Source organism: Pseudophryne corroboree, chromosome 1 (genome assembly GCF_028390025.1).
Source record: "Pseudophryne corroboree isolate aPseCor3 chromosome 1, aPseCor3.hap2, whole genome shotgun sequence".
Taxonomy (NCBI): Eukaryota; Metazoa; Chordata; class Amphibia; order Anura; family Myobatrachidae; genus Pseudophryne; species Pseudophryne corroboree.
This window is the reverse complement of record NC_086444.1, coordinates 417635001-417660092: the sequence shown is the minus strand read 5'-3', so window position 1 is coordinate 417660092 and position 25092 is coordinate 417635001. Positions and strand designations below refer to the sequence as shown.

The 25092-nt window shown below is 49.1% G+C and overlaps 1 protein-coding gene across 3 annotated transcripts in view; it reads left to right on the top strand.

Annotated features, from left to right (window-relative positions):
* AP1B1 (adaptor related protein complex 1 subunit beta 1) overlaps positions 1–25092 on the top strand; it is an 89952-nt gene that overhangs the window by 53446 nt on the left and 11414 nt on the right. For all 3 annotated transcript variants that reach the window (XM_063913341.1, XM_063913343.1, XM_063913342.1), the window contains 3 exons: positions 17531–17676; positions 17774–17903; positions 18122–18206. In XM_063913341.1, the coding sequence (XP_063769411.1) occupies positions 17531–17676; positions 17774–17903; positions 18122–18206 (361 nt within the window). The remainder of the gene's footprint in view (positions 1–17530; positions 17677–17773; positions 17904–18121; positions 18207–25092) is intronic.

Here is a 25092-nt window from a genome sequence, read left to right as displayed (position 1 = left end):
CTGGGGAGCAGTCACACAGGGAAAAAATTTCCAGGGAGTGTGATCAAGTCTGGAGACTTCTCTCCACATAAATATACTGGAGCTAAGGACAATTTACAATGCTCTAAGCTTAGCAAGACCTCTGCTTCAAGGTCAGCCGGTATTGATCCAGTGGGACAACATCACGGCAGTCGCCCACGTAAACAGACAGGGCGGCACAAGAAGCAGGAGGGCAATGGCAGAAACTGCAAGGATTCTTCGCTGGGCGGAAAATCATGTGATAGCACTGTCAGCAGTGTTCATTCCGGGAGTGGACAACTGGGAAGCAAACTTCCTCAGCAGGCACGACCTCCACCCGGGAGAGTGGGGACTTCATCGGGAAGTCTTCCACATGATTGTGAACCGTTGGGAAAGACCAAAGGTGGACATGATGGCGTCCCGCCTGAACAAAAAACTGGACAGGTATTGCGCCAGGTCAAGAGACCCTCAGGCAATAGCTGTGGACGTTCTGATAACACCGTGGGTGTACCAGTCGGTGTATGTGTTCCCTCCTCTGCTTCTCATACCCAAGGTACTGAGAATTATAAGACGTAGAGGAGTAAGAACTATACTCGTGGCTCCGGATTGGCCAAGAAGGACTTGGTACCCGGAACTTCAAGAAATGCTCACAGAGGACTCATGGCCTCTGCCGCTAAGAAGGGACTTGCTTCAGCAAGTACCATGTCTGTTTCCAAGACTTACCGCGGCTGCGTTTGACGGCATGGCGGTGGAACGCCGGATCCTAAGGGAAAAAGGCATTCCGGAAGAGGTCATTCCTACCCTGGTCAAAGCCAGGAAGGAGGTGACCGCACAACATTATCACCACATGTGGCGAAAATATGTTGCGTGGTGTGAGGCCAGGAAGGCCCCACGAAGAAATTTCAACTCGGTCGATTCCTGCATTTCCTGAAAACAGGAGTGTCTATGGGCCTCAAATTGGGGTCCATTAAGGTTCAAATTTCGGCCCTGTCAATTTTCTTCCAGAAAGAATTGGCTTCAGTTCCTGAAGTCCAGAAGTTTGTCAAGGGAGTACTGCATATACAACCCCCTTTTGTGCCTCCAGTGGCACTGTGGGATCTCAACGTAGTTCTGGGATTCCTCAAATCACATTTAAACCGCTCAAATCTGTGGATTTGAAATATCTCACATGAAAAGTGACCATGCTGTTGGCCCTGGCCTCGGCCAGGCGAGTGTCAGAATTGGCGGCTTTGTCTCACAAAGCCCATATCTGATTGTCCATTCGGACGGGGCAGAGTTGCGGACTCGTCCCCAGTTTCTCCCTAAGGTGGTGTCAGCGTTTCACCTGCACCAGTTTATTGTGGTACCTGCGGCTACTAGGGACTTGGAGGACTCCAAGTTGCTAGATGTTGTCAGGGCCCTGAAAATATAGGTTTCCAGGACGGCTGGAGTCAGGAAAACTGACTTGCTGTTATCCTGTAGGCACCCAAAAATCTGGGTGCTCTTGCTTCTAAGCAGACGATTGCTAGTTGGATGTGTAGTACAATTCAGCTTGCACATTCTGTGGCAGCACTGCCACAGCCAAAATATGTAAATGCCCATTCCACAAGGAAGGTGGGCTCATCTTGGGCGGCTGCCCGAGGGGTCTCGGCTTTACAACTTTGCCGAGCTGCTACTTGGTCAGGGGCACACCCTGGCTGAGGAGGACCTGGAGTTCTCTCATTCGGTGCTGCAGAGTCATCCGCACTCTCCCGCCCGTTTGGGAGCTTTGGTATAATCCCCATGGTCCTGACGGAGTCCCCAGCATCCACTTAGGACGTCAGAGAAAATAAGAATTTACTTACCGATAATTCTATTTCTCGTAGTCCGTAGTGGATGCTGGGCGCCCATCCCAAGTGCGGATTGTCTGCAATACTTGTACATAGTTATTGTTACAAAAATCGGGTTATTATTGTTGTGTGCCATCTTTTCAGAGGCTCCGCTGTTATCATGCTGTTAACTGGGTTCAGATCACAAGTTGTACAGTGTGATTGGTGTGGCTGGTATGAGTCTTACCCGGGATTCAAAATCCTTCCTTATTGTGTACGCTCGTCCGGGCACAGTATCCTAACTGAGGCTTGGAGGAGGGTCATAGGGGGAGGAGCCAGTGCACACCACCTGATCCTAAAGCTTTTACTTTTGTGCCCTGTCTCCTGCGGAGCCGCTATTCCCCATGGTCCTGACGGAGTCCCCAGCATCCACTACGGACTACGAGAAATAGAATTATCGGTAAGTAAATTCTTATTTTCTCTAACTTCCTAGTGGATGCTGGGACTCCGTCAGGACCATGGGGAATAGCGGGCTCCGCAGGAGACAGGGCACATCTAAATAAAGCTTTTAGGATCACATGGTGCGTACTGGCTCCTCCCCCTATGACCCTCCTCCAAGCCTCAGTTAGGTTTTTGTGCCCGTCCGAGAAGGGTGCAATCTAGGTGGCTCTCCTAAAGAGCTGCTTAGAAAAAGTTTTTTTTAGGTTTAAATCTCAGTGAATCCTGCTGGCAACCGGATCACTGCATCGAGGGACTTAGGGGAGAGATTTCCAACTCACCTGCGTGCAGGATGGATTGGAGTCTTAGGCTACTGGACACTTAGCTCCAGAGGGAGTCGGAACACAGGTCCTCCTGGGGTTCGTCCCGGAGCCGCGCCGCCGATCCCCCTTACAGACGCTGAAGACGGAGGTCCGGAAAGCAGGCGGCAGAAGACTCCTCAGTCTTCATGAAGGTAGCGCACAGCACTGCAGCTGTGCGCCATTGTTGCTACACGTCTCACTGATTCAGTCACGGAGGGTGCAGGGCGCTGCTGGGGGCGCCCTGGGCAGCAATATTAAATACCTTTAGTGGCAAAATAAATACATCACATATAGCCATTAAGGCTATATGTATGTATTTAACCCAGGCCAGTTTTCTTAAAACCCGGGAGAAAAGCCCGCCGAAAAAGGGGCGGAGCTTATTCTCCTCAGCACTCAGCGCCATTTTCCTGCTCAGCTCCGCTGGTGAGGAAGGCTCCCAGGACTCTCCCCTGCACTGCACTACAGAAACAGGGTAACAAAGAGAAGGGGGGCATAATTTGGCGATATTGATATATTAAAAGCGCTTATATCAAAAACAACACCTTCTAGGGTTGTTTATATACATTTATAGCGTTTTTGGTGTGTGCTGGCAAACTCTCCCTCTGTCTCCCCAAAGGGCTAAGAGGGTCCTGTCTTCGATTAGAGCATTCCCTGTGTGGCTGCTGTGTGTCGGTACGTGTGTGTCGACATGTATGAGGACGATGTTGGTGTGGAGGCAGAGCAATTGCCGGTAATGGTGATGTCACCCCCTAGGGAGTCGACACCGGAATGGATGGCTTTAGTTATGGAATTACGTGATAATGTTAGCACATTACAAAAGTCAGTTGACGAAATGAGACGGCCGGAAAACCAGTTAGTACCGGCTCAGGCGTCTCAGACACCGTCAGGGGCTGTAAAACTCCCTTACCTCAGTCAGTCGACACGGGTACCGACACAGATGAATCTAGTGTCGACGGTGAAGAAACAAACGTATTTTCCAATAGGGCCACACGTTATATGATCACGGCAATGAAGGAGGCTTTGCAGATCTCTGATACTGCTGGTACCTCAAAAAGGGGTATTATGTGGGGGGTGAAAAAACTACCTGTAGCTTTTCCAGAATCAGAGGAATTGAATGACGTGTGTGACGAAGCGTGGGTTAACCCAGATAGAAAACTGCTAATTTCCAAGAAGTTATTGGCATTATACCCTTTCCCACCAGAGGTTAGGGCGCGCTGGGAAACACCCCCTAGGGTGGATAAGGCGCTCACACGTTTATCAAAGCAAGTGGCGTTGCCATCTCCTGATACGGCCGCCCTCAAGGATCCAGCAGATAGGAGGCTGGAAACTACACTGAAGAGTATATACACACATACTGGTGTTATACTGCGACCGGCAATAGCCTCAGCCTGGATGTGCAGTGCTGGGGTAGTGTGGTTGGATTCTCTGACTGAAAATATTGATACCCTGGATAGGGACAGTATTTTATTGACTCTACAGCAATTAAAGGATGCTTTTCTTTATATGCGAGATGCTCAGAGAGATATTTGTACTCTAGCATCAAGAGTAAGCGCGATGTCCATATCTGCCAGAAGAAGTTTATGGACGCGACAGTGGTCAGGTGATGCGGATTCCAAAAGGCATATGGAAGTATTGCCATATAAAGGAGAGGAATTATTTGGGGTCGGTCTTTCGGACCTGGTGGCCACGGCAACTGCCGGCAAATCCACTTTTTTACCTCAGACCCCCTCCCAACAGAAAAAGACACCGTCTTTTCAGCCGCAGTCCTTTCGCTCCTATAAAAACAAGCGACCAAAAGGACAGTCTTATCTGCCGCAAGGCAGAGGAAAGGGTAAGAGAGGGCAGCAAGCAGCCCCTGCCCAGGACCAGAAGCCCGCCCCGGGTTCTACAAAGCCATCAGCATGACGCTGGGGCTTTACAAGCGGACTCAGGAGCGGTGGGGGGTCGACTCAAGATTTTCAGCAATCAGTGGGCTCGCTCACAAGTGGACCCGTGGATCCTGCAGATAATATCTCAGGGTTACATGTTGGAGTTCGAAAGGTCTCCCCCTCGCCGGTTCCTAAAGTCTGCTTTACCAACGTCTCCCTCAGAAAGGACGTCGGTTTTGGAAGCCATTCACAAGCTGTATTCTCAGCAGGTGATAGTCAAGGTACCCCTCCTACAACAGGGGAAGGGGTATTATTCCACACTATTTGTGGTACCGAAGCCGGACGGTTCGGTAAGACCTATTCTAAACCTGAAATCCTTGAACCTGTACATACAGAAATTCAAGTTCAAGATGGAGTCACTCAGAGCAGTGATAGCGAATCTGGAAGAAGGGGACTTCATGGTGTCCCTGGACATAAAAGATGCTTATCTGCATGTCCCAATTTACCCCTCACACCAAGGGTATCTCAGGTTCGTGATACAAGACTGTCATTATCAGTTTCAAACGCTGCCGTTTGGTTTGTCCACGGCCCCTCGGGTCTTTACCAAGGTAATGACCGAAATGATGGTTCTTCTACGAAGAAAAGGCGTATTAATTATCCCTTACTTGGACGATCTCCTGATAAGGGCAAAGTCCAGAGAACAGCTGGAAGTCGGTGTAGCACTAACCCAGGTAGTGCTTCAGCAACACGGGTGGATTCTGAATCTTCCAAAATCTCAATTGACCCCGACAACTCGTCTGCTGTTCCTGGGAATGATTCTGGACACGGTTCAGAAAAAGGTGTTTCTCCCGGAGGAGAAAGCAAGGGAGTTATCCGAACTTGTCAGGAACCTCCTAAAACCAGGAACTGTGTCAGTACATCAATGCACAAGAGTCCTGGGAAAGATGGTGGCTTCTTACGAAGCGATTCCATTCGGCAGATTCCATGCACGGACATTTCAGTGGGATCTGCTGGACAAATGGTCCGGATCGCATCTGCACATGCATCAGCGGATAACACTGTCACCAAGAACAAGGTTGTCTCTCCTGTGGTGGTTGCAGAGTGCCCATCTGTTAGAGGGCCGCAGATTCGGCATACAGGACTGGGTCCTGGTGACTACGGATGCCAGCCTACGAGGCTGGGGAGCAGTCACACAGGGAAGAAACTTCCAGGGCGTGTGGTCAAACCTGGAGACGTCCCTTCACATAAATATAATGGAGCTAAGAGCGATCTACAATGCTCTAAGCCTGGCAAAATTGCTGCTTCAGGGTCAGCCGGTGTTGATCCAGTCGGACAACATCACGGCAGTCGCCCACGTAAACCGACAAGGCGGCACGAGAAGCAGAAGAGCAATGACAGAAGCTGCAAGGATTCTGCGCTGGGCGGAGAATCATGTCATAGCACTGTCAGCAGTGTTCATCCCGGGAGTGGACAACTGGGAAGCAGACTTCCTCAGCAGACACGACCTTCACCCGGGAGAGTGGGGACTTCATCCTGAAGTCTTCCACATGATTGTGAACCGTTGGGAAAAACCAAAGGTGGACATGATGGCGTCTCGCCTCAACAAAAAATTGGACAGATATTGCGCCAGGTCAAGAGACCCTCAGGCAATAGCTGTGGACGCTCTGGTAACACCGTGGGTGTACCAGTCAGTGTATGTGTTCCCTCCTCTGCCTCTCATACCAAAGGTACTGAGAATTATACGGAAAAGAGGAGTAAGAACAATACTGGTGGCTCCGGACTGGCCAAGAAGAACTTGGTATCCGGAACTTCAAGAGATGCTCACGGAGGATCCGTGGCCTCTACCTCTAAGAAGGGATCTGCTTCAGCAGGGACCTTGTATGTTCCAAGACTTACCGCGTCTGCGTTTGACGGCATGGCGGTTGAACGCCGGATTCTAAAAGAAAAGGGCATTCCAGAGGAAGTTATTCCTACCTTGATTAAGGCTAGAAAGGAAGTGACTGTACAACATTATCACCGCATTTGGCGGAAATATGTTGCGTGGTGTGAGGCCGAGAAGGCTCCAACGGAAGAATTTCAATTGGGTCGATTCTTACATTTCCTGCAAGCAGGATTGTCTATGGGCCTAAAATTGGGGTCCATTAAAGTTCAAATTTCGGCCTTATCAATCTTCTTCCAGAAGGAATTGGCATCAGTGCCTGAAGTACAAACTTTTGTCAAAGGTGTACTACATATACAACCCCCAATAGTGCCTCCAGTGGCACCGTGGGATTTGAACGTAGTTTTGAATTTTCTCAAATCTCATTGGTTTGAGCCTCTAAAATCGGTAGATTTAAAATACCTTACATGGAAGGTAACCATGCTATTGGCCCTGGCTTCAGCCAGGAGAGTTTCAGAGTTGGCGGCTTTATCATACAAAAGCCCATATCTGATTTTCCATTCGGACAGGGCAGAACTGCAGACACGTCCTCATTTTCTCCCTAAGGTGGTTTCGGCTTTTCACTTGAACCAGCCTATTGTGGTGCCTGCGGCTACTAGCGACTTGGAGGACTCCAAGTTACTGGACGTTGTCAGAGCATTAAAAATATATATTTCAAGGACAGCTGGAGTCAGAAAATCTGACTCGTTGTTTATATTGTATGCACCCAACAAGATGGGTGCTCCTGCGTCTAAACAGACGATTGCACGTTGGATCTGTAGCACAATCCAACTTGCACATTCTGTGGCAGGCCTGCCACAGCCTAAATCTGTAAAGGCCCACTCCACAAGGAAAGTGGGCTCATCTTGGGCGGCTGCCCGAGGGGTCTCGGCATTACAACTTTGCCGAGCAGCTACGTGGTCAGGGGAGAACACGTTTGTAAAATTTTACAAATTTGATACTCTGGCTAAGGAGGACCTGGAGTTCTCTCATTCGGTGCTGCAGAGTCATCCGCACTCTCCCGCCCGTTTGGGAGCTTTGGTATAATCCCCATGGTCCTGACGGAGTCCCAGCATCCACTAGGACGTTAGAGAAAATAAGAATTTACTTACCGATAATTCTATTTCTCATAGTCCGTAGTGGATGCTGGGCGCCCATCCCAAGTGCGGATTGTCTGCAATACTTGTACATAGTTATTGTTACAAAGATCGGGTTATTACTATTGTTGTGAGCCATCTTTTCAGAGGCTACTTCGTTTTTTGTTATCATACTGTTAACTGGGTTCAGATCACAAGTTGTACGGTGTGATTGGTGTGGCTGGTATGAGTCTTACCCGGGATTCAAGATCCTTCCTTATTGTGTACGCTCGTCCGGGCACAGTACCTAACAGGCTTGGAGGAGGGTCATAGGGGGAGGAGCCAGTACGCACCATGTGATCCTAAAAGCTTTATTTAGATGTGCCCTGTCTCCTGCGGAGCCCGCTATTCCCCATGGTCCTGACGGAGTCCCAACATCCACTACGGACTATGAGAAATAGAATTATCGGTAAGTAAATTCTTATTTTCTGTGACGAGTAGTCCTCTTCGCATAGATTTTCAGAGCCCTTACAACATCCAAGGACTTTGATGAAATTGAGGAGTCAATAGCAACTGGCACCACAATAGGTTGGTTGATATGAAATGCTGACACAACCTTCGGAAGAAACTGCTGACATGTCCGAAGCTCAGCCCTATCTTCATGGAAGATCAAGTATGGGCTTTTACAGGACAAGTCCCCAACTCCCGACACACGTCTAGCAGAAGCGAAGGCCAACAAAGTGACAGCCTTCCACGTGAGAAACTTGACCTCAACCTCCTGTACAGGGTCAAACCAGTCCGACTGGAGGAACTGCAACAACACGTTAAGATCCCAGGGTGCCGTAGGCGGCACAAAGGGAGGTTGGATGTGCAGAACTCCCTTCAAAATAGTCTGAACCTCAAGGAGGGCAGCCAACTGTTTCTGGAAGAAAATGGATAGGGCCGAAATGTGGACCTTTATGGATCACAACCTCGGACCCATATCCACACCTGCTTGTAGGAAGAGGGGAAAACGTCCCAGTTGAAACTCCACCGTAGGAAACTTCTTGGATTCACACCAAGATACATTATTTTTCCAAATATGATGGTAATGTTTAGACGTTACTCCTTTCCTAGCCTGTATCAGGGTAGAAACAACATTGTTCAGAATGCCCTTCCGAGCTAGTATCTGGCGTTCAACCTCCATGCCGTCAAACGCAGCCGCGGTAAGCCTTGATAGGTGAATGGCCCCTGCTGCAGCAGGTCCTCCCGAAGAGGAAGAGGCCTCGGCTCTTCTAGCAGTAGATCCAGAAGAGGCGTGTACCAAGACCTTCTTGGCTAGTCTGGAGCAATGAGGATCGCTTGAACCCTTGTTCTCCTTATAAGCTTTAGCACTCCTGGAATGCGTGGGAATGCTGGAAACACGTACATCGACTGGAAAACCCACGGAGTCACCAGGGTGTCCACCAAAGCTTCTTGTTGAGACAAGAGGCCATCATGTCGATTTGAGGTACACCCCAAAGATCTGTTACCTCCGTTAACACCTCCGGATGGAGTCCCCACTCTCCTGGATGTAGATCGTGTCTGGAGTCCGCTTCCCAGTTGTCTACTCCCGGAATGAAGATTGCTGACAGCGCCAATGCGTGTTTTTCTGCCCAGAGGATGATTCTTGTTACCTCTGACATTGCAGCTCTGCTCTTCATTGCATGAAGTTTTAGAATGTTTTCGGTACCACGAAAAGGTTCGAATTGTAACCTTTGTTTTGCATATGAGAGGGGACAGGTACAATAACCTGTGCCTCCACCAACTTGTGGACGGCTGCCAGCAGGACAGCCCTGTCTGCCAGCAAAGCTGGCAAGACTGATTTGAAGAATCGGTGAGGAGGGAGATCTTGAAATTCCAGCCTGTACCCCTGGGACACGATATCTTGCACCCAGGGATCCAGGCCGGACGACACCCAGACGTGACAGAAATGCCTGAGTCTCACTCCCACCGGCCCCACCTCCGGGGCGTGCAGTCCACAGTCATGCGGAGGACTTTGGTGTACCTGAAGCAGGTTTCTGTTCCTGGGAACCCGCCGCAGCAGGTTTCTTGGGTTTGGGCCAACCTCCCCTAAAGAAGGTGTTGGACGGTCAGGTCCTTTCGTGGCTTGGCAGCAAGAAAGGGCTGTGATGCAGTTGAAGAAAAGGGTTTCTTCGTAGCAGGTGCAGCTGAGGGAAGAAAAGGGAACTTACCCACTGTAGCCGTGGAGATCCACGCATCTAACACTTCCCCAAAAAGAACCTGACCTGTGTAGGGTAGGGTCTCCACACTTCTCCTGGATTCTGTGTCGGCAGACCACTGTCACAGCCACAGTCCTCGACGAGCCGAGACAGACATGGAAGAAATTCCTGCAGCCATGGAACCCAGGTCTTTCATGGATTCTACCAGAAATCCTGCCGAATCATGAATGTTACGCAAAAACAATTCAACATCTGATTTATCCATAGTATCCAAATCTTCAAGTAATGTGCCTGACCACTTTACTATAGCTTTGGCAATCCAAGCACTGGCAATAGTGGGACGTATTATAGCGACTGAAGCCGTGTACATGGATTTGAGCGTATTATCAATTTTACGATCAGCCGGCTCTTTCAAGGCGGTGGATCCTGGAACAGGTAAAACCACCTTTTTTGAGAGTCTGGATACAGACGCGTCAACAATGGGTGGGTTTTCCCATTTTCTCTTAAGTCCTAGAGGATGCTGGGGACTCCGTAAGGACCATGGTGTATAGACGGGCTCCGCAGGAGACATGGGCTCTATAAAGAACTTTAGAATGGGTGTGCACTGGCTCCTCCCTCTATGCCCCTCCTCCAGACCTCGGTTAGTTCCTGTGCCCAGAGGAGACTGGGTGCATTACAGGGAGCTCTCCTGAGTTTCTCTGAAAAAAGAATTTTGTTAGGTTTTTTATTTTCAGGGAGCACTGCTGGCAACAGGCTCCCTGCATCGTGGGACTGAGGAGAGAGAAGCAGACCTACTTAAGTGATAGGCTCTGCTTCTTAGGCTACTGGACACCATTAGCTCCAGAGGGAGTCGGAACGCAGGTCTCCCCTTGCCATTCGTCCCAGAGCCGCGCCGCCGTCCTCCTCACAGAGACGGAAGACAGAAGCCGGGTGAGTATAAGAAGAAAGAAGACTTCAAAGGCGGCAGAAGACTTCAGATCTTCCCTGAGGTAAGCGCGCAGCGGTAACGCTGCGCGCCATTGCTCCCGCACACAACACACACTGCAGGCACTGATGGGTGCAGGGGGGGCGCGCCCTGGGCAGCAATATAAACCTCTAGGACTGGCAAATACATATATATAGGCTGCGGAGGCAGTAGATATAAAAAATCCCCCGCCAGTATTACAAAATTGAGCGGGACCGAAGCCCGCCGCTGGAGGGGGCGCAGCTTGATTCCACAGCACTAACCAGCGCCATTTTCTCCACAGAGCACTGCAGAGAAGCTGGCTCCCCGGACTCTCCCCTGCTGAACACGGTGACACAGGGCAGAAAAGGGGGGGGGGGGGGGGCATTTGTAAGGCGCAGTAAGTGTATTATACAGATAATTATATATAAAAGCGCTATATTATCTGGGAATTTGTTTCCAGTGTCAGTTGGCGCTGGGTGTGTGCTGGCATACTCTCTCTCTCTGTCTCTCCAAAGGGCCTTATTGGGGAACTGTCTCCATATGAATATATCCCTGTGTGTGTGGGGGTGTCGGTACGAGTGTGTCGACATGTCTGAAGCGGAAGGCTCATCTAAGGAGGAGGTGGAGCAGATGATTGTGGTGTCTCCGTCGGCAACGCCGACACCTGATTGGTTGGACATGTGGAATGTTTTGAATGCAAATGTGACCTTATTACTTAAGAGGATGGACAAAGCAGAGTCCAGGGAAAAAGCAGGGAGTCAATCCATGGCTTTGACTGTGTCACAAGGCCCTTCAGGGTCTCAAAAACGTTCTCTATCCCAAATAGCAGACACTGATACCGACACGGATTCTGACTCCAGTGTCGACTACGATGATGCAAGGTTACACCCAAGGGTGGCCAAAAGTATTCATTATATGATTATTGCAATAAAAGAAGTTTTGCATATCACAGATGACCCCTCTGTCCCTGACACGAGGGTGCGCATGTATAAGGAAAAGAAACTTGGGGTAACCTTTCCCCCATCTCATGAGCTGAACGAGTTATTTGAAAAAGCTTGGGAAACTCCAGACAAAAAACTGCAGATTCCCAAGAGGATTCTTAAGGCGTATACTTTCCCTGCACAGGACAGGGTACGTTGGGAATCCTCGCCCAGGGTGGACAAGGCTTTAACGCGCTTGTCCAAGAAGGTGGCGCTACCGTCTCCAGACACGGCAGCCCTCAAGGATTCTCCTGATCGCAGACAGGAAACTACCTTAAAATCTGTTTATACGCATACGGGTGCTTTACTCAGACCGGCAATAGCATCAGCATGGGTATGTAGCGCAGTTGCAGCTTGGACAGATACCTTGTCAGCTGACTTTGATACCCTAGATAGGGATACCATTTTATTGACCTCAGGTCACATTAAAGACGCAGTCTTATATATGAGAGACGCTCAAAGAGACGTTGGGCTGCTAGGTTTGAGAGCCAACGCCATGGCGATTTCTGCTAGGCGAGCCCTGTGGACCCGCCAATGGACGGGTGATGCCGACTCAAAGAAGCATATGGAGGTTTTACCTTACAAGGGTGAAGTTTTATTTGGGGAAGGTCTCGCGGACCTGGTTTCCACAGCTACCGCAGGTAAATCTACTTTTTTGCCTTTTGTTCCCCCACAGCAAAAGAAAACTCCACAATATCAATTTCGGTCGCATAAGTCCAGAAGAGGTCAGGGCTCATCCTTCCTCACCAGAGGTAAGGGTAGAGGGAAAAGAACGCCTGCTTCGGCTAGTTCCCAGGAACAGAAGTCCTCCCCGGCTTCTACTAAATCCACCGCATGACGCTGGGGCTCCACTGAGGGAGTCCGCACAGGTGGGGGCACGTCTTCGACTCTTCAGCCAGGTCTAGGTTCTGTCAGACGTGGATCCTTGGGCGATGGAAATTGTATCCCAAGGCTACAAACTGGAATTCGAAGAGGTGCCCCCTCGCCGATTTTTCAAGTCGGCCTTGCCAGCTTCTCCCCCAGAGAGGGCAGTAGTGTTAGCTGCAATTCAAAAGCTGTGTCAACAGCACGTGATTATCAAGGTTCCCCTAGTCCGACAGGGAAAAGGGTACTATTCAACGCTGTTCGTGGTCCCGAAGCCGGATGGCTCGGTCAGACCCATTTTAAATCTAAAATCCCTAAACTGGTACTTGAAAAAGTTCAAATTCAAGATGGAATCGCTCCGGGCAGTGATCTCCAGTCTGGAAGGGGGGGATTTTATGGTGTCACTAGACATAAAGGATGCATACCTTCATGTTCCAATATATCCTCCTCATCAGGAGTACCTGAGATTCGCTGTACATGACTGTCATTACCAGTTTCAGACGTTGCCGTTTGGGCTTTCCACGGCCCCGAGGATTTTCACCAAGGTGATGGCGGAGATGATGATGCTCCTGCGCAGGCAGGGAGTCACAATTATCCCGTACTTGGACGATCTCCTGATAAAAGCGAGATCGAGAGATCAATTGCTGAAAAGCGTGTTGCTCTTCCTGAGAGTGCTACAACAGCACGGTTGGATTCTAAATCTGCCAAAGTCACAATTGATTCCAAGGACTCGACTATCATTCCTAGGCATGATTCTGGACACGGAACAGAAGAGGGTTTTTCTCCCGATGGAAAAAGCCCAGGACCTCCAGAACATGGTCATAGACCTGCTAAAACCAAAGAGAGTGTCTGTTCATCAATGCACTCGAGTTCTGGGGAAAATGGTGGCAGCCTACGAGGCCATCCCATTCGGCAGGTTTCATGCGAGGACATTTCAGTGGAACCTTCTGGACAAGTGGTCCGGGTCCCATCTACAAATACATCAGAAAATAAGCCTGTCCCCCAGGGCCAGGGTGTCTCTCCTGTGGTGGCTGCAGAGTGCTCACCTTCTAGAGGGTCGCAGGTTCGGCATTCAGGACTGGGTTCTGGTGACCACGGACGCGAGCCTCCGAGGATAGGGAGCAGTCACACAGGGAAGAAATTTTCAGGGACTATGGTCAAGCCAGGAGGCTTGTCTACACATCAACATACTGGAATTAAGGACCATATACAACAGCCTATGACAAGCCGAGAGTCTTCTTCGCGACCTACCGGTTCTGATTCAATCAGACAACAACACAGCCGTGGCTCATGTAAACCGCCAAGGCGGGACAAGGAGCAGAGTGGCAATGGCGGAAGCCACCAGGATTCTTCGCTGGGCGGAAAATCACGTAAGCGCTCTGTCAGCAGTCTTCATTCCGGGAGTGGACAACTGGGAAGCAGACTTCCTCAGCAGGCACGATCTCCATCCAGGAGAGTGGGGACTTCATCAAGAAGTTTTTGCAGAGATATCAAGTCTATGGGGAATTCCTCAAATAGACATGATGGCGTCACGCCTCAACAAGAAGCTTCGGAGGTATTGTGCCAGGTCAAGGGACCCTCAGGCAGTAGCGGTGGACGCCCTGGTGACACCATGGGTGTTTCAGTCGGTCTATGTGTTCCCTCCTCTTCCTCTCATCTCAAAAATATTGAGAATCATAAGACAAAAAAGAGTGCAGACAATACTCATTGTTCCAGATTGGCCTCGAAGGGCCTGGTACTCAGATCTTCAGGAAATGCTCACAGAAGATCCGTGGCTCCTTCCTCTCAGGGAGGAGCTGTTACAGCAGGGGCTTCGTGTTCCAAGACTTACCGCGGTTACGTTTGACGGCATGGCAGTTGAACACCGAATCCTAGCTGGGAAAGGTATTCCGGAAGAAGTCATCCCTACGCTGATAAAGGCTGGGTAGGAGGTGACGGCGAAACATTATCACCGTATCTGGAGGAAGTATGTTTCTTGGTGTGAAGCCAAGAATGCTCCTACGGAGGATTTCCATCTGGGCCGTTTTCTCCACTTTCTACAGACAGGAGTGGATATGGGCCTGAAGTTAGGCTCCATTAAGGTACAAATTTCGTCCCTATCTATATTCTTTCAGAAGGAATTGGCTTCTCTCCCAGAAGTCCAGACTTTTGTTAAGAGAGTGCTGCACATCCAGCCTCCTTTTGTGCCCCCAGTGGCACCATGGGACCTTAACGTGGTATTACGGTTCCTAAAATCTCACTGGTTTGAACCGCTTCAGACGGTTGAATTAAAATTTCTCACTTGGATGGTGGTCATGTTGTTGGCGGGTGTCCGAATTTGCGGCCTTGTCTCACAAGAGCCGCTAACTGATTTTCCATGTGGATAGAGCGGAGTTGAGGACTCGTCCTCAATTTTTGCCCAAGGTGGTTTCATCATTTCATATGAACCAACCTATTGTGGTGCCTGTGGCTACGGGTGACTTGGAGGACTCCTAGTCCCTGGATGTAGTCAGGGCCTTAAAAATCTATGTAGCCAGGACGGTTAGGGTTAGGATAACAGAAGCACTGTTTGTCCTGTATGCAGCCAACAAAGTTGGCGCTCCTGCTTCGAAGCAGACTATTGCTCACTGGATCTGTAACACGATTCAGCAGGCTCATTCAACGGCAGGATTGCCGTTACCAAATTCAGTAAAGGCCCATTCCACTAGGAAGGTGGGCTCTTCTTGGGCGGCTGCCCGAGGCGTCTCGGCTTTACAGCTTTGCCGAGCAGCTACCTGGTCGGGTTCAAACACTTTTTCAAAGTTCTATAAGTTTGATACCCTGGCTGATGAGGACCTTGCGTTTGCTCAGTCGGTGCTGCAGAGTCATCCGCACTCTCCCGCCCGGTCTGGAGCTTTGGTATAAACCCCATGGTCCTTACGGAGTCCCCAGCATCCTCTAGGACGTAAGAGAAAATAAGATTTTAAACCTACCGGTAAATCTTTTTCTCCTAGTCTGTAGAGGATGCTGGGCGCCCGTCCCAGTGCGGACTATTTTCTGCAAGGCTTGTATATAGTTGTTGCTTACATAAGGGTTATGTTACAGTTGAAATCAGTCTTTGCCTGATTCGGTTTGTTGCATACTGTTAACTGGTTGCGTATATTCCATGTTATACAGTGTGGATGGTGTGGGCTGGTATTAATCTTGCCCTTGGATTACCAAAATCCTTTCCTCGTACTGTCCGTCTCCTCTGGGCACAGTTCTCTAACTGAGGTCTGGAGGAGGGGCATAGAGGGAGGAGCCAGTGCACACCCATTCTAAAGTTCTTTATAGTGCCCATGTCTCCTGCGGAGCCCGTCTATACCCCATGGTCCTTACGGAGTCCCTAGCATCCTCTACGGACTAGGAGAAAAGATTTACCGGTAGGTTTAAAATCTTATTTTTTTTTTCTATCCTCCATAGGGAAAGGAAACGCCACCAGGACCCTTTTAGAGATGTGGAATTTTTTTTCAGGGTTTTCCCACGCTTTTTCAAAAATAGCATTTAATTCTCTTGACGCAGGGAAGGTTAGCGAGGCTTTCTTATTTTCATTGAAGTAAGCCTCCTCAACCTGCTCAGGTGTTGTATCAGCAATATTCAACACATACCTTATAGCCTCTATCATCAACTGCACCCTTTTAGCAAGAGATGCTGCCCCTGTCAACACATCCCCATCACTGTTCTCCGTGTCAGAATCGGTATCCGCGTCATCTTGCATAATCTGTGCAAGAGCACGTTTTTGGGAATATACAGCGGGGGGCCCTGAGGTAACAGAACTGGGCCAGACTGTCGTAGAGTTCTGTAAAGCCTGAGTTGCAGAATCATTTTGTGCAACCCTAGTAGAAATCTGAGAAATCATAGATTTGATAGCGGATAACCACTCAGTCTCCCTTGCTGGTATCTGTGCTAAAACAGTGCAATCCTGATTACATGGAATGGGATCATCCTGAGAGGACATATCCTCTGCAGCATATGACACAGAGTCCCTGGAAATAGCTTAATGGAGACCACACACACACACAAACAAACACACACACACACACACACACGGGCAGACAGAATTTCACTCCCAAGAATGGCAAGAGAGACACAGAGATTGGAGCCAACCCACACACAGCGCTTTTTAGGTAAAGGGAGACCCCAACCAGCGCTGACACTGCACCTTATTAGGTTACACAGCCTGTATACAGCCTCCCCCCCCCCCCCCCCCCCCCCCCTTCTACAACCCCCTGGTACCGTGAGAGATAGCTGGAGTTGTTCTGGAGGGACTTGCTCTTCACTGACAGCGTTGTGCAGGCAGGAAAATGGCGCTGAACGCTGCTGGGTCTTCTCTGAGAAGCTCCGCCCCCAAAATGGCGCTGTCTTCCCGCTCTTCATAGGAATATACTGGCCTGAGGAATTATGCTGGCAGAGATCCTGGGTCCCCGCCAGGCTGTGTGACCAGTGTAGTGTGTAGGCTCAGGGCGCCGCACTACGTACCGCTGAGCCCCAGAGCGCAGTTAGTACTGCGCTCCATACCCTGTTGCCGCCATCTTCACACCGGCCCCCCGCTTGCTAGGGGGTTTGGTGACTAACTTGCCACCGATCTTCTGGCTCTGTAAGGGAGTGGCGGCATGCTGCCGGGGTGAGCGATGCGATCCCCTGTGGCGGGGAACGTTCTATCCCCTCAGGAGCTCGGTGTCCTGTCAGCGGAGATAGTGGCTCAGACCCCGCAGGGCGGACACTACCCCCCCCCCCCCCCCCCCCCCTTAGTCCCACAAAGCAGGGAGGCTGTTGCTAGCAGCCTTCCTGTAAAATATTAAACTCTAAAATAAACTTTTTCTAAAGAAGCTCTGTAGAGCTCCCCTAGCTGTGACCGGCTCCTCCGGGCACATTTTTGAAACTGGGTCTGGTAGGAGGGGCATAGAGGGAGGAGCCAGCCCACACTCTCAAACTCTTGAAGTGCCAATGGCTCCTGGTGGACCCGTCTATACCCATGGTACTGATGTGGACCCCAGCATCCTCTAGGACGTAAGAGAAAGTACTATTATCAAGTCCTTTAAGTGAACTGTAAAGCTTGTTCTAGTATTGACTTCTGTTTGCTTTATCCTCCTCAGGTATGGTTGCATGCCATGAAAGGCAAAGGTCTAGAAATTAGTGGTACATTTGCTCGAAGAACCGGTGCTGTGTATATGGATCTTCACTTCACCAATCGAGCCCTCCAAGTCATGAGTGACTTTGCTATCCAGTTCAATCGCAACAGGTACAGCTGCATCAAGTTCTCAGAAGCAAGTCATTAATCTTTTATAGAGCATCCTCCAATGTGATTATTGCTGAATATCTTCTTTACTTTTTCCCAGCTTTGGGCTGGCACCTGCTGCTCCTCTTCAGATACTTACTCCCTTGGCACCCAACCAATCTACAGAGGTCTCCCTACCTTTAAACACAATTGGCTCAGTCATGAAAATGGAACCTCTCAATAACTTGCAGGTGAGTATAGAGATACATAATATAAAATATACTAATACATTTGCAAATTATTTTTTTCTTTATATAATTAAGCAAACCTGTAGATATGGCTTGATCAAGGCATGTTACCTTGCTTGCAGTTATAAGACATATAATATGTATCTACACTAGGAAAGTCAGGGCCCCAAAAAAAAAATACTGTGTGTTTTGATTTACGCTGCGGTCCATTTCCCCAACAGGTGGCAGTAAAGAACAACATTGATGTGTTCTACTTCAGCGTTGTGTATCCGCTGCACATCCTATTTGTGGAAGATGGAAAGATGGGTGAGTAAGACAAAGAGGAGTGACAACACTCACTACTAGGAGTGCATGTTATATTAGAACATATAAAAAGAATATATCCAAATGTATTCACAATATTAACACAATATTACAAATATTCCTTAAAAATACAAATTATCCTCATCAACAAAAGCATGTCTCTGGTAAAAGTATACCAGTTCCAAGGTGTTAATTGACTAATTATAACATATGCAGCTAAATGTAATAGCCTCCGAGTTCCGGAGGTGTGGGAGTTTTGTGCAGGTTTTTTTTCGTTTTGTTTTGTTTTTTAAAGCGGCAATCATTTGCAAGACAAAACCAGGTTTGTTTTGCAGTGTATATGATTGCCACTTTGAAAAAACCAGGCAGACTCGAACAAAATTCCTGCACCTCTGGAACTCTGAGACTCTCTTACATTTTGCTGCTAGTCTTATACCTGGACCAACAACACTTTTGGGTTTGTAAAAGACTAGTGGCAAAATGTAAGAGTCTCTGAGTTCCAGAGGTGTGGGAATTTTGTGCAAGTCTGCCGTTTTTTTTTAAAGCAGCAATCATTTACAAGGCAAAAACAAACCTGATTTTGTCTTGTAAATAATTGGTGCTTTAAAAAAAAAAAACTCACACAAAATTCCCATGCCTCCGGAACTTGGAGTCTATTACATTTTGCCGCTAGTCTTTTACAAATCCAAAAGTGTTGTTGGTCCAGGTATAAGTATTACCAATTGGCAACAATAGATTACAGTTAAACCCATGTGTGAACACAGATAAAGGCACAGATGGATTTCTGAAACAGTGCTGTGATGATAATTAATTAGCAGCAGTCGGGCACTTTTAGCAACATTGGAGCAGGGAGTCACAGATTAGAATTACCAGTCCTAACATGTTTCTCCTTCATCATGTGCTTTTCCTTCTCTTACATACGCTATCTTATGCTCAATACCCCCTTTGATGGCACCTAACCCCTGCTTTTCTGTACATACCTTGTATTTGTCATATATTGTCTCAAACTGTAAGTGCTTTTTTTTCTTGGTTTGCTCATTTGATTGTCTACTGTGTAATGGGCGCTGCAGATCCCTTGTGGCGCCATATAAATAAAAGATAATTATGTAGCAAAGCTTTCTTCAGAGGGTATAAATGGGGAGAGTTTCCGAAGCCAATTAGTCTGTTATGCTTTTAGCACTCAGACTGTGTGTTTTAAAATCATTATTTCTCTAACGTCCTAGTGGATGCTTGGGACTCCGTAAGGACCATGGGGAATAGACGGGCTATGCAGGAGACATGGGCACTTTAAGAAAGAATTTAGATTCTGGTGTGCTATGGCTCCTCCCTCTATGTCCCTCCTCCAGACCTCAGTTTGAATCTGCCTGGACGAGCTGGGTGCTGTTCAGTGAGCTCTCCTGAGCTTGCTGTGAGAAAGTATTTTGTTAGGTTTTTTATTTTCAGGGAGCTCTGCTGGCAACAGACTCCCTGCATCGTGGGACAGAGTGGAGAGAAGCAGCCCTACTCTCTGAAGATAGGTCCTGCTTCTTAGGCTACTGGACACCATTAGCTCCAGAGGGATCGTACACAGGATCTCACCCTCGTCGTCCGATCCCAGAGCCGCGCCGCCGTCCCCCTCGCAGAGCCGGAAGACAGAAGCCGGGTGAGCATAAGAAGCAAGAAGACTTCGAAATCGGCGACAGAAGACTCCAGTCTTCACTGAGGTAGCGCACAGCACTGCAGCTGTGCGCCATTGCTCCCACACACACCTCACATACTCCGGTCACTGTAAGGGTGCAGGGCGGAGGGGGGGCGCCCTGGGCAGCAATTGGGACCTCTTTGGCAAAAGTTTAGCATATATACAGTTGAGCACTGTATATATGTATGAGCCCCCGCCAAAAATTGTACATTGAAGCGGGACAGAAGCCCACCGCTGAGGGGGCGGGGCTTCTTCCTCAGCACTCACCAGCGCCATTTTTTCTCCACAGCTCCGCTGAGAGGAAGCTCCCCAGGCTCTCCCCTGCAGATACACGGTAGAAGAGGGTAAAAAGAGAGGGGAGGGGGGGGGGGGCACATAATTAGGCGCAAAAATCAATATAAACAGCGGCTACTGGGTTAACATTAAGTTACTGTGTTATTCCTGGGTTATATAGCGCTGGGGTGTGTGCTGGCATACTCTCTCTCTGTCTCTCCAAAGGGCCTTGTGGGGGAACTGTCTTCAAAAAGAGCATTCCCTGTGTGTGTGTGGTGTGTCGGTACGCTTGTGTCGACATGTTTGATGAGGAAAGCTATGTGGAAACAGAGCGGGAGCAAATGGATGTGGTGTCTCCGCCGACGGCGCCGACACGTGATTGGATGGATATGTGGAAGGTTTTAAATGATAATGTTAATTCCTTGCATAAAAGGTTAAAAAAGCTGAAGCCTTAGGACAGCCAGGGTCTCAGCCCGTGCCTGATCCTATGTCGCAGAGGCCGTCAGGGTCTCAGAAGAGCCCACTATCCAAAATTGTTGACACAGATACCGACATGGATTCTGATTCCAGTGTCGATTACGATGATGCAAAGTTACAGCCAAAATTGGCTAAATCCATCTGTTATATGATTATAGCAATTAAGGATGTGTTGCACATCACAGAGGAAACCCCAGTCCCTGACAAGAGGGTTCATATGTATGGGGAAAAGAGGCAGGAGGTGACCTTTCCCCCTTCACACAAGCTAAATGAGTTATGTGAAAAGTCTTGGGAATCTCCAGATAAAAAACTGGAGATTTCCAAACGGATTCTTATGGCATATCCTTTCCCGCCAATGGACAGGTTACGCTGGGAATCCTCCCCTAGGGTGGACAAAGCTTTAACACGCTTATCCAAGAGGGTAGCCCTGCCGTCACAGGATACGGCTACCCTCAAAGATGCTGCGGATAGAAAGCAAGAGGGTACCCTGAAGTCCATTTATACACATTCAGGGACCTTACTGAGGCCAGCGATCGCGTCGGCCTGGGTGTGTAGTGCTGTATTAGCATGGACGGACACCCTGTCTGAGGAACTTGATACCTTAGACAAGGATACTATATTGATGACCCTGGGGCATATAAAAGACGCTGTCCTATATATGAGAGATGCTCAAAGAGACATTAGTCTACTGGGTTCTAGAATAAATGCTATGTCGATTTCTGCCAAAACGGTCCTGTGGACTCGGCAATGGACAGGTGATGCCGACTCAAAAAGGCACATGGAGGTTTTACCTTACAAGGGTGAGGAATTGTTTGGGGAGGGTCTCTCGGACCTGGTCTCCACAGCTACTGCTGGAAAGTCAAATTTTTTGCCATATGTTTCCTCACAACCTAAGAAAGCACTGTATTACCAAATGCAGTCCTTTCGATCACAGAAAAGCAAGAAAGTCCGAGGTGCGTCCTTTCTTGCCAGGGGCAGGGGCAGAGGAAAGAAGCTGCACAACACAGCTAGTTCCCAGGAACAGAAGTCCTCCCCGGCTTCCACAAAATCCACCGCATGACGCTGGGGCTCCACAGGCGGAGCTAGGCCCGGTGGGGGCGCGTCTCCAAAATTTCAGCCACAAGTGGGTTCACTCCCAGTTGGATCCCTGGGCAATAGATATTGTGTCTCAGGGATACAAGCTGGAATTCAAAGAGATGCCCCCTCACCGATACCTCAAATCTGCCAGCTTCCCCCCTCGAGAGGGAAATAGTGTTAATTGCAATTCACAAGTTGTATCTTCAACAGGTGGTGGTCAAGGTTCCCCTCCTTCAACAAGGAAGGGGTTATTATTCGACCATGTTTGTGGTACCAAAACCGGACAGTTCGGTCAGACCCATATTGAATTTAAAATCCCTGAACATATACCTGAAAAGGTTCGAGTTCAAGATGGAATCGCTCAGAGCGGTCATTGCAAGCCTGGAAGGGGGGGATTTTATGGTGTCTCTGGACATAAAGGATGCATACCTTCATGTCCCCATTTATCCACCTCAGATTTGTGGTACAGGATTGTCATTACCAATTTCAGACATTGCCGTTTGGCCTCTCCACGGCACCGAGAATATTTACCAAGGTAATGGCGGAGATGATGGTACTCCTGCGGAAGCAAGGGGTCACAATTATCCCATACTTGGACGATCTCCTCATTAAAGCGAGGTCAAGAGAGCAGTTGCTGATCAGCGTAGCACGTTCTCTGGAAGTGTTACGGCAACACGGCTGGATTCTAAATATTCCAAAGTCGCAGTTGATTCCTACGACTCGTCTGCCTTTCCTGGCATGATTCTGGACACAGACCAGAAAAGGGTTTATCTCCCGATAGAGAAAGCTCAGGAACTCATGACACTGGTCAGAAACCTATTAAAACCAAAACAGGTGTCAGTGCATCACTGCACTCGAGTCCTGGGAAAGATGGTGGCATCATACGAGGCCATTCCCTTCGGCAGGTTCCATGCGAGGACCTTTCAATGGGACTTACTGGACAAATGGTCCGGATCACATCTTCAGATGCATCGGTTAATCACCCTATCCCTCAGGGCCAGGGTGTCTCTCCTGTGGTGGCTGCAGAGTGCTCACCTTCTCGAGGGCCGCAGATTCGGCATTCAGGACTGGGTCCTGGTGACCACGGATGCAAGCCTCCGAGGGTGGGGGGCAGTCACACAGGGAAGAAATTTCCAAGGTCTGTGGTCAAGTCAGGAGACTTGCCTTCACATCAACATCCTGGAACTAAGGGCCATATACAACGCCCTACGTCAAGCGGAGACCCTGCTTCGCGACCAACCGGTTCTGATTCAGTCAGACAACATCACCGCAGTGGCTCATGTAAACCGCCAAGGCGGCACAAGGAGCAGAGTGGCGATGGTGGAAGCCACCAGGATTCTTCGCTGGGCGGAGAATCACGTAAGTGCACTGTCAGCAGTGTTCATCCCGGGAGTGGACAACTGGGAAGCAGACTTCCTCAGCAGGCACGACCTCCACCCGGGAGAGTGGGGACTTCATCAAGAAATCTTCACGCAGATTGCAAGTCGGTGGGAACTGCCACAGGTAGACATGATGGCATCCCGCCTCAACAAAAAGCTACAGAGGTACTGCGCCAGGTCAAGAGACCCTCAGGCGATAGCTGTGGACGCACTGGTGACGCCGTGGGTGTTCCAGTCGGTCTATGTATTTCCTCCTCTTCCTCTAATACCCAAGGTGCTGAGAATCATAAGAAAAAGAGGAGTGAGAACAATACTCATTGTTCCGGATTGGCCAAGAAGGACTTGGTATCCAGATCTGCAAGAAATGCTCACAGAGGACCCGTGGCCTCTGCCTCTAAGACAGGACTTGTTGCAACAGGGGCCCTGTCTGTTCCAAGACTTACCGCGGCTGCGTTTGACGGCATGGCGGTTGAACGCCGGATCCTAGCAGAAAAAGGCATTCCGGATGAGGTCATTCCTACGCTGATAAAGGCTAGGAAGGACGTGACGGCTCAACATTATCACCGTATATGGCGAAAATATGTTGCTTGGTGTGAGGCCATGAATGCCCCTACGGAGGAATTCCAGCTGGGCCGTTTCCTTCACTTCCTACAGGCGGGAGTGACTTTGGGCCTAAAATTGGGTTCCATTAAGGTCCAGATTTCGGCCCTATCCATTTTCTTTCAAAAAGAACTGGCTTCTCTACCTGAAGTTCAGACGTTTGTAAAGGGAGTGCTGCATATTCAGCCCCCTTTTGTGCCTCCAGTGGCACCTTGGGATCTTAACGTGGTGTTGAGTTTCCTGAAATCCCACTGGTTTGAACCACTCAAAACGGTGGAATTGAAATATCTGACGTGGAAGGTGGTCATGCTACTAGCATTGGCTTCGGCTAGGCGTGTGTCAGAGTTAGCGGCTTTGTCACATAAAAGCCCCTATCTGGTTTTCCATGCGGATAGAGCAGAATTGCGGACCCGTCCACAATTTCTGCCAAAAGTGGTTTCATCCTTTTATATAAACCAACCTATTGTGGTGCCTGTGGCTACTACTGACTTGGAGAATTCCGAGTTACTTGATGTGGTCAGGGCTTTGAAGGTTTATGTAGCCAGAACGGCTAGGGTCAGGAAAACAGAATCTTTGTTTATCCTGTATGCTTCCAACAAGCTTGGTGCTCCTGCTTCAAAGCAAACTATTGCTCGCTGGATCTGTAACACGATTCAGCAGGCTCATTCTACGGCTGGATTGCCGCTACCAAAATCAGTTAAGGCCCATTCCACTAGGAAGGTGGGCTCTTCTTGGGCGGCTGCCCGAGGGGTCTCGGCATTACAGCTGTGCCGAGCGGCTACTTGGTCAGGTACAAACACCTTTGCAAAGTTCTACAAGTTTGATACCCTGGCTGAGGAGGACCTTGTGTTTGCTCAATCGGTGCTGCAGAGTCATCCGCACTCTCCCGCCCGTTTGGGAGCTTTGGTATAATCCCCATGGTCCTTACGGAGTCCCCAGCATCCACTAGGACGTTAGAGGATATAAGATTTTACTTACCGGTAAATCTATTTCTCGTAGTCCGTAGTGGATGCTGGGCGCCCGTCCCAAGTGCGGACTTCTTCTGCAATACTTGTATATAGTAATTGCTTAAATAAGGGTTATGTTATGGTTGCATCAGGGTTGAACTGATGCTCTGTTGTTGTTCATACTGTTGACTGGGTAAGTTTATCACAAGTTATACGGTGTGATTGGTGTGGCTGGTATGTATCTTGCCCTGGATTACCAAAATCCTTTTCTTGTACTGTCAGCTCTTCCGGGCACAGTTTCTCTAACTGAGGTCTGGAGGAGGGACATAGAGGGAGGAGCCAGAGCACACCAGAACCTAAATTCTTTCTTAAAGTGCCCATGTCTCCTGCGGAGCCCGTCTATTCCCCATGGTCCTTACGGAGTCCCCAGCATCCACTACGGACTACGAGAAATAGAT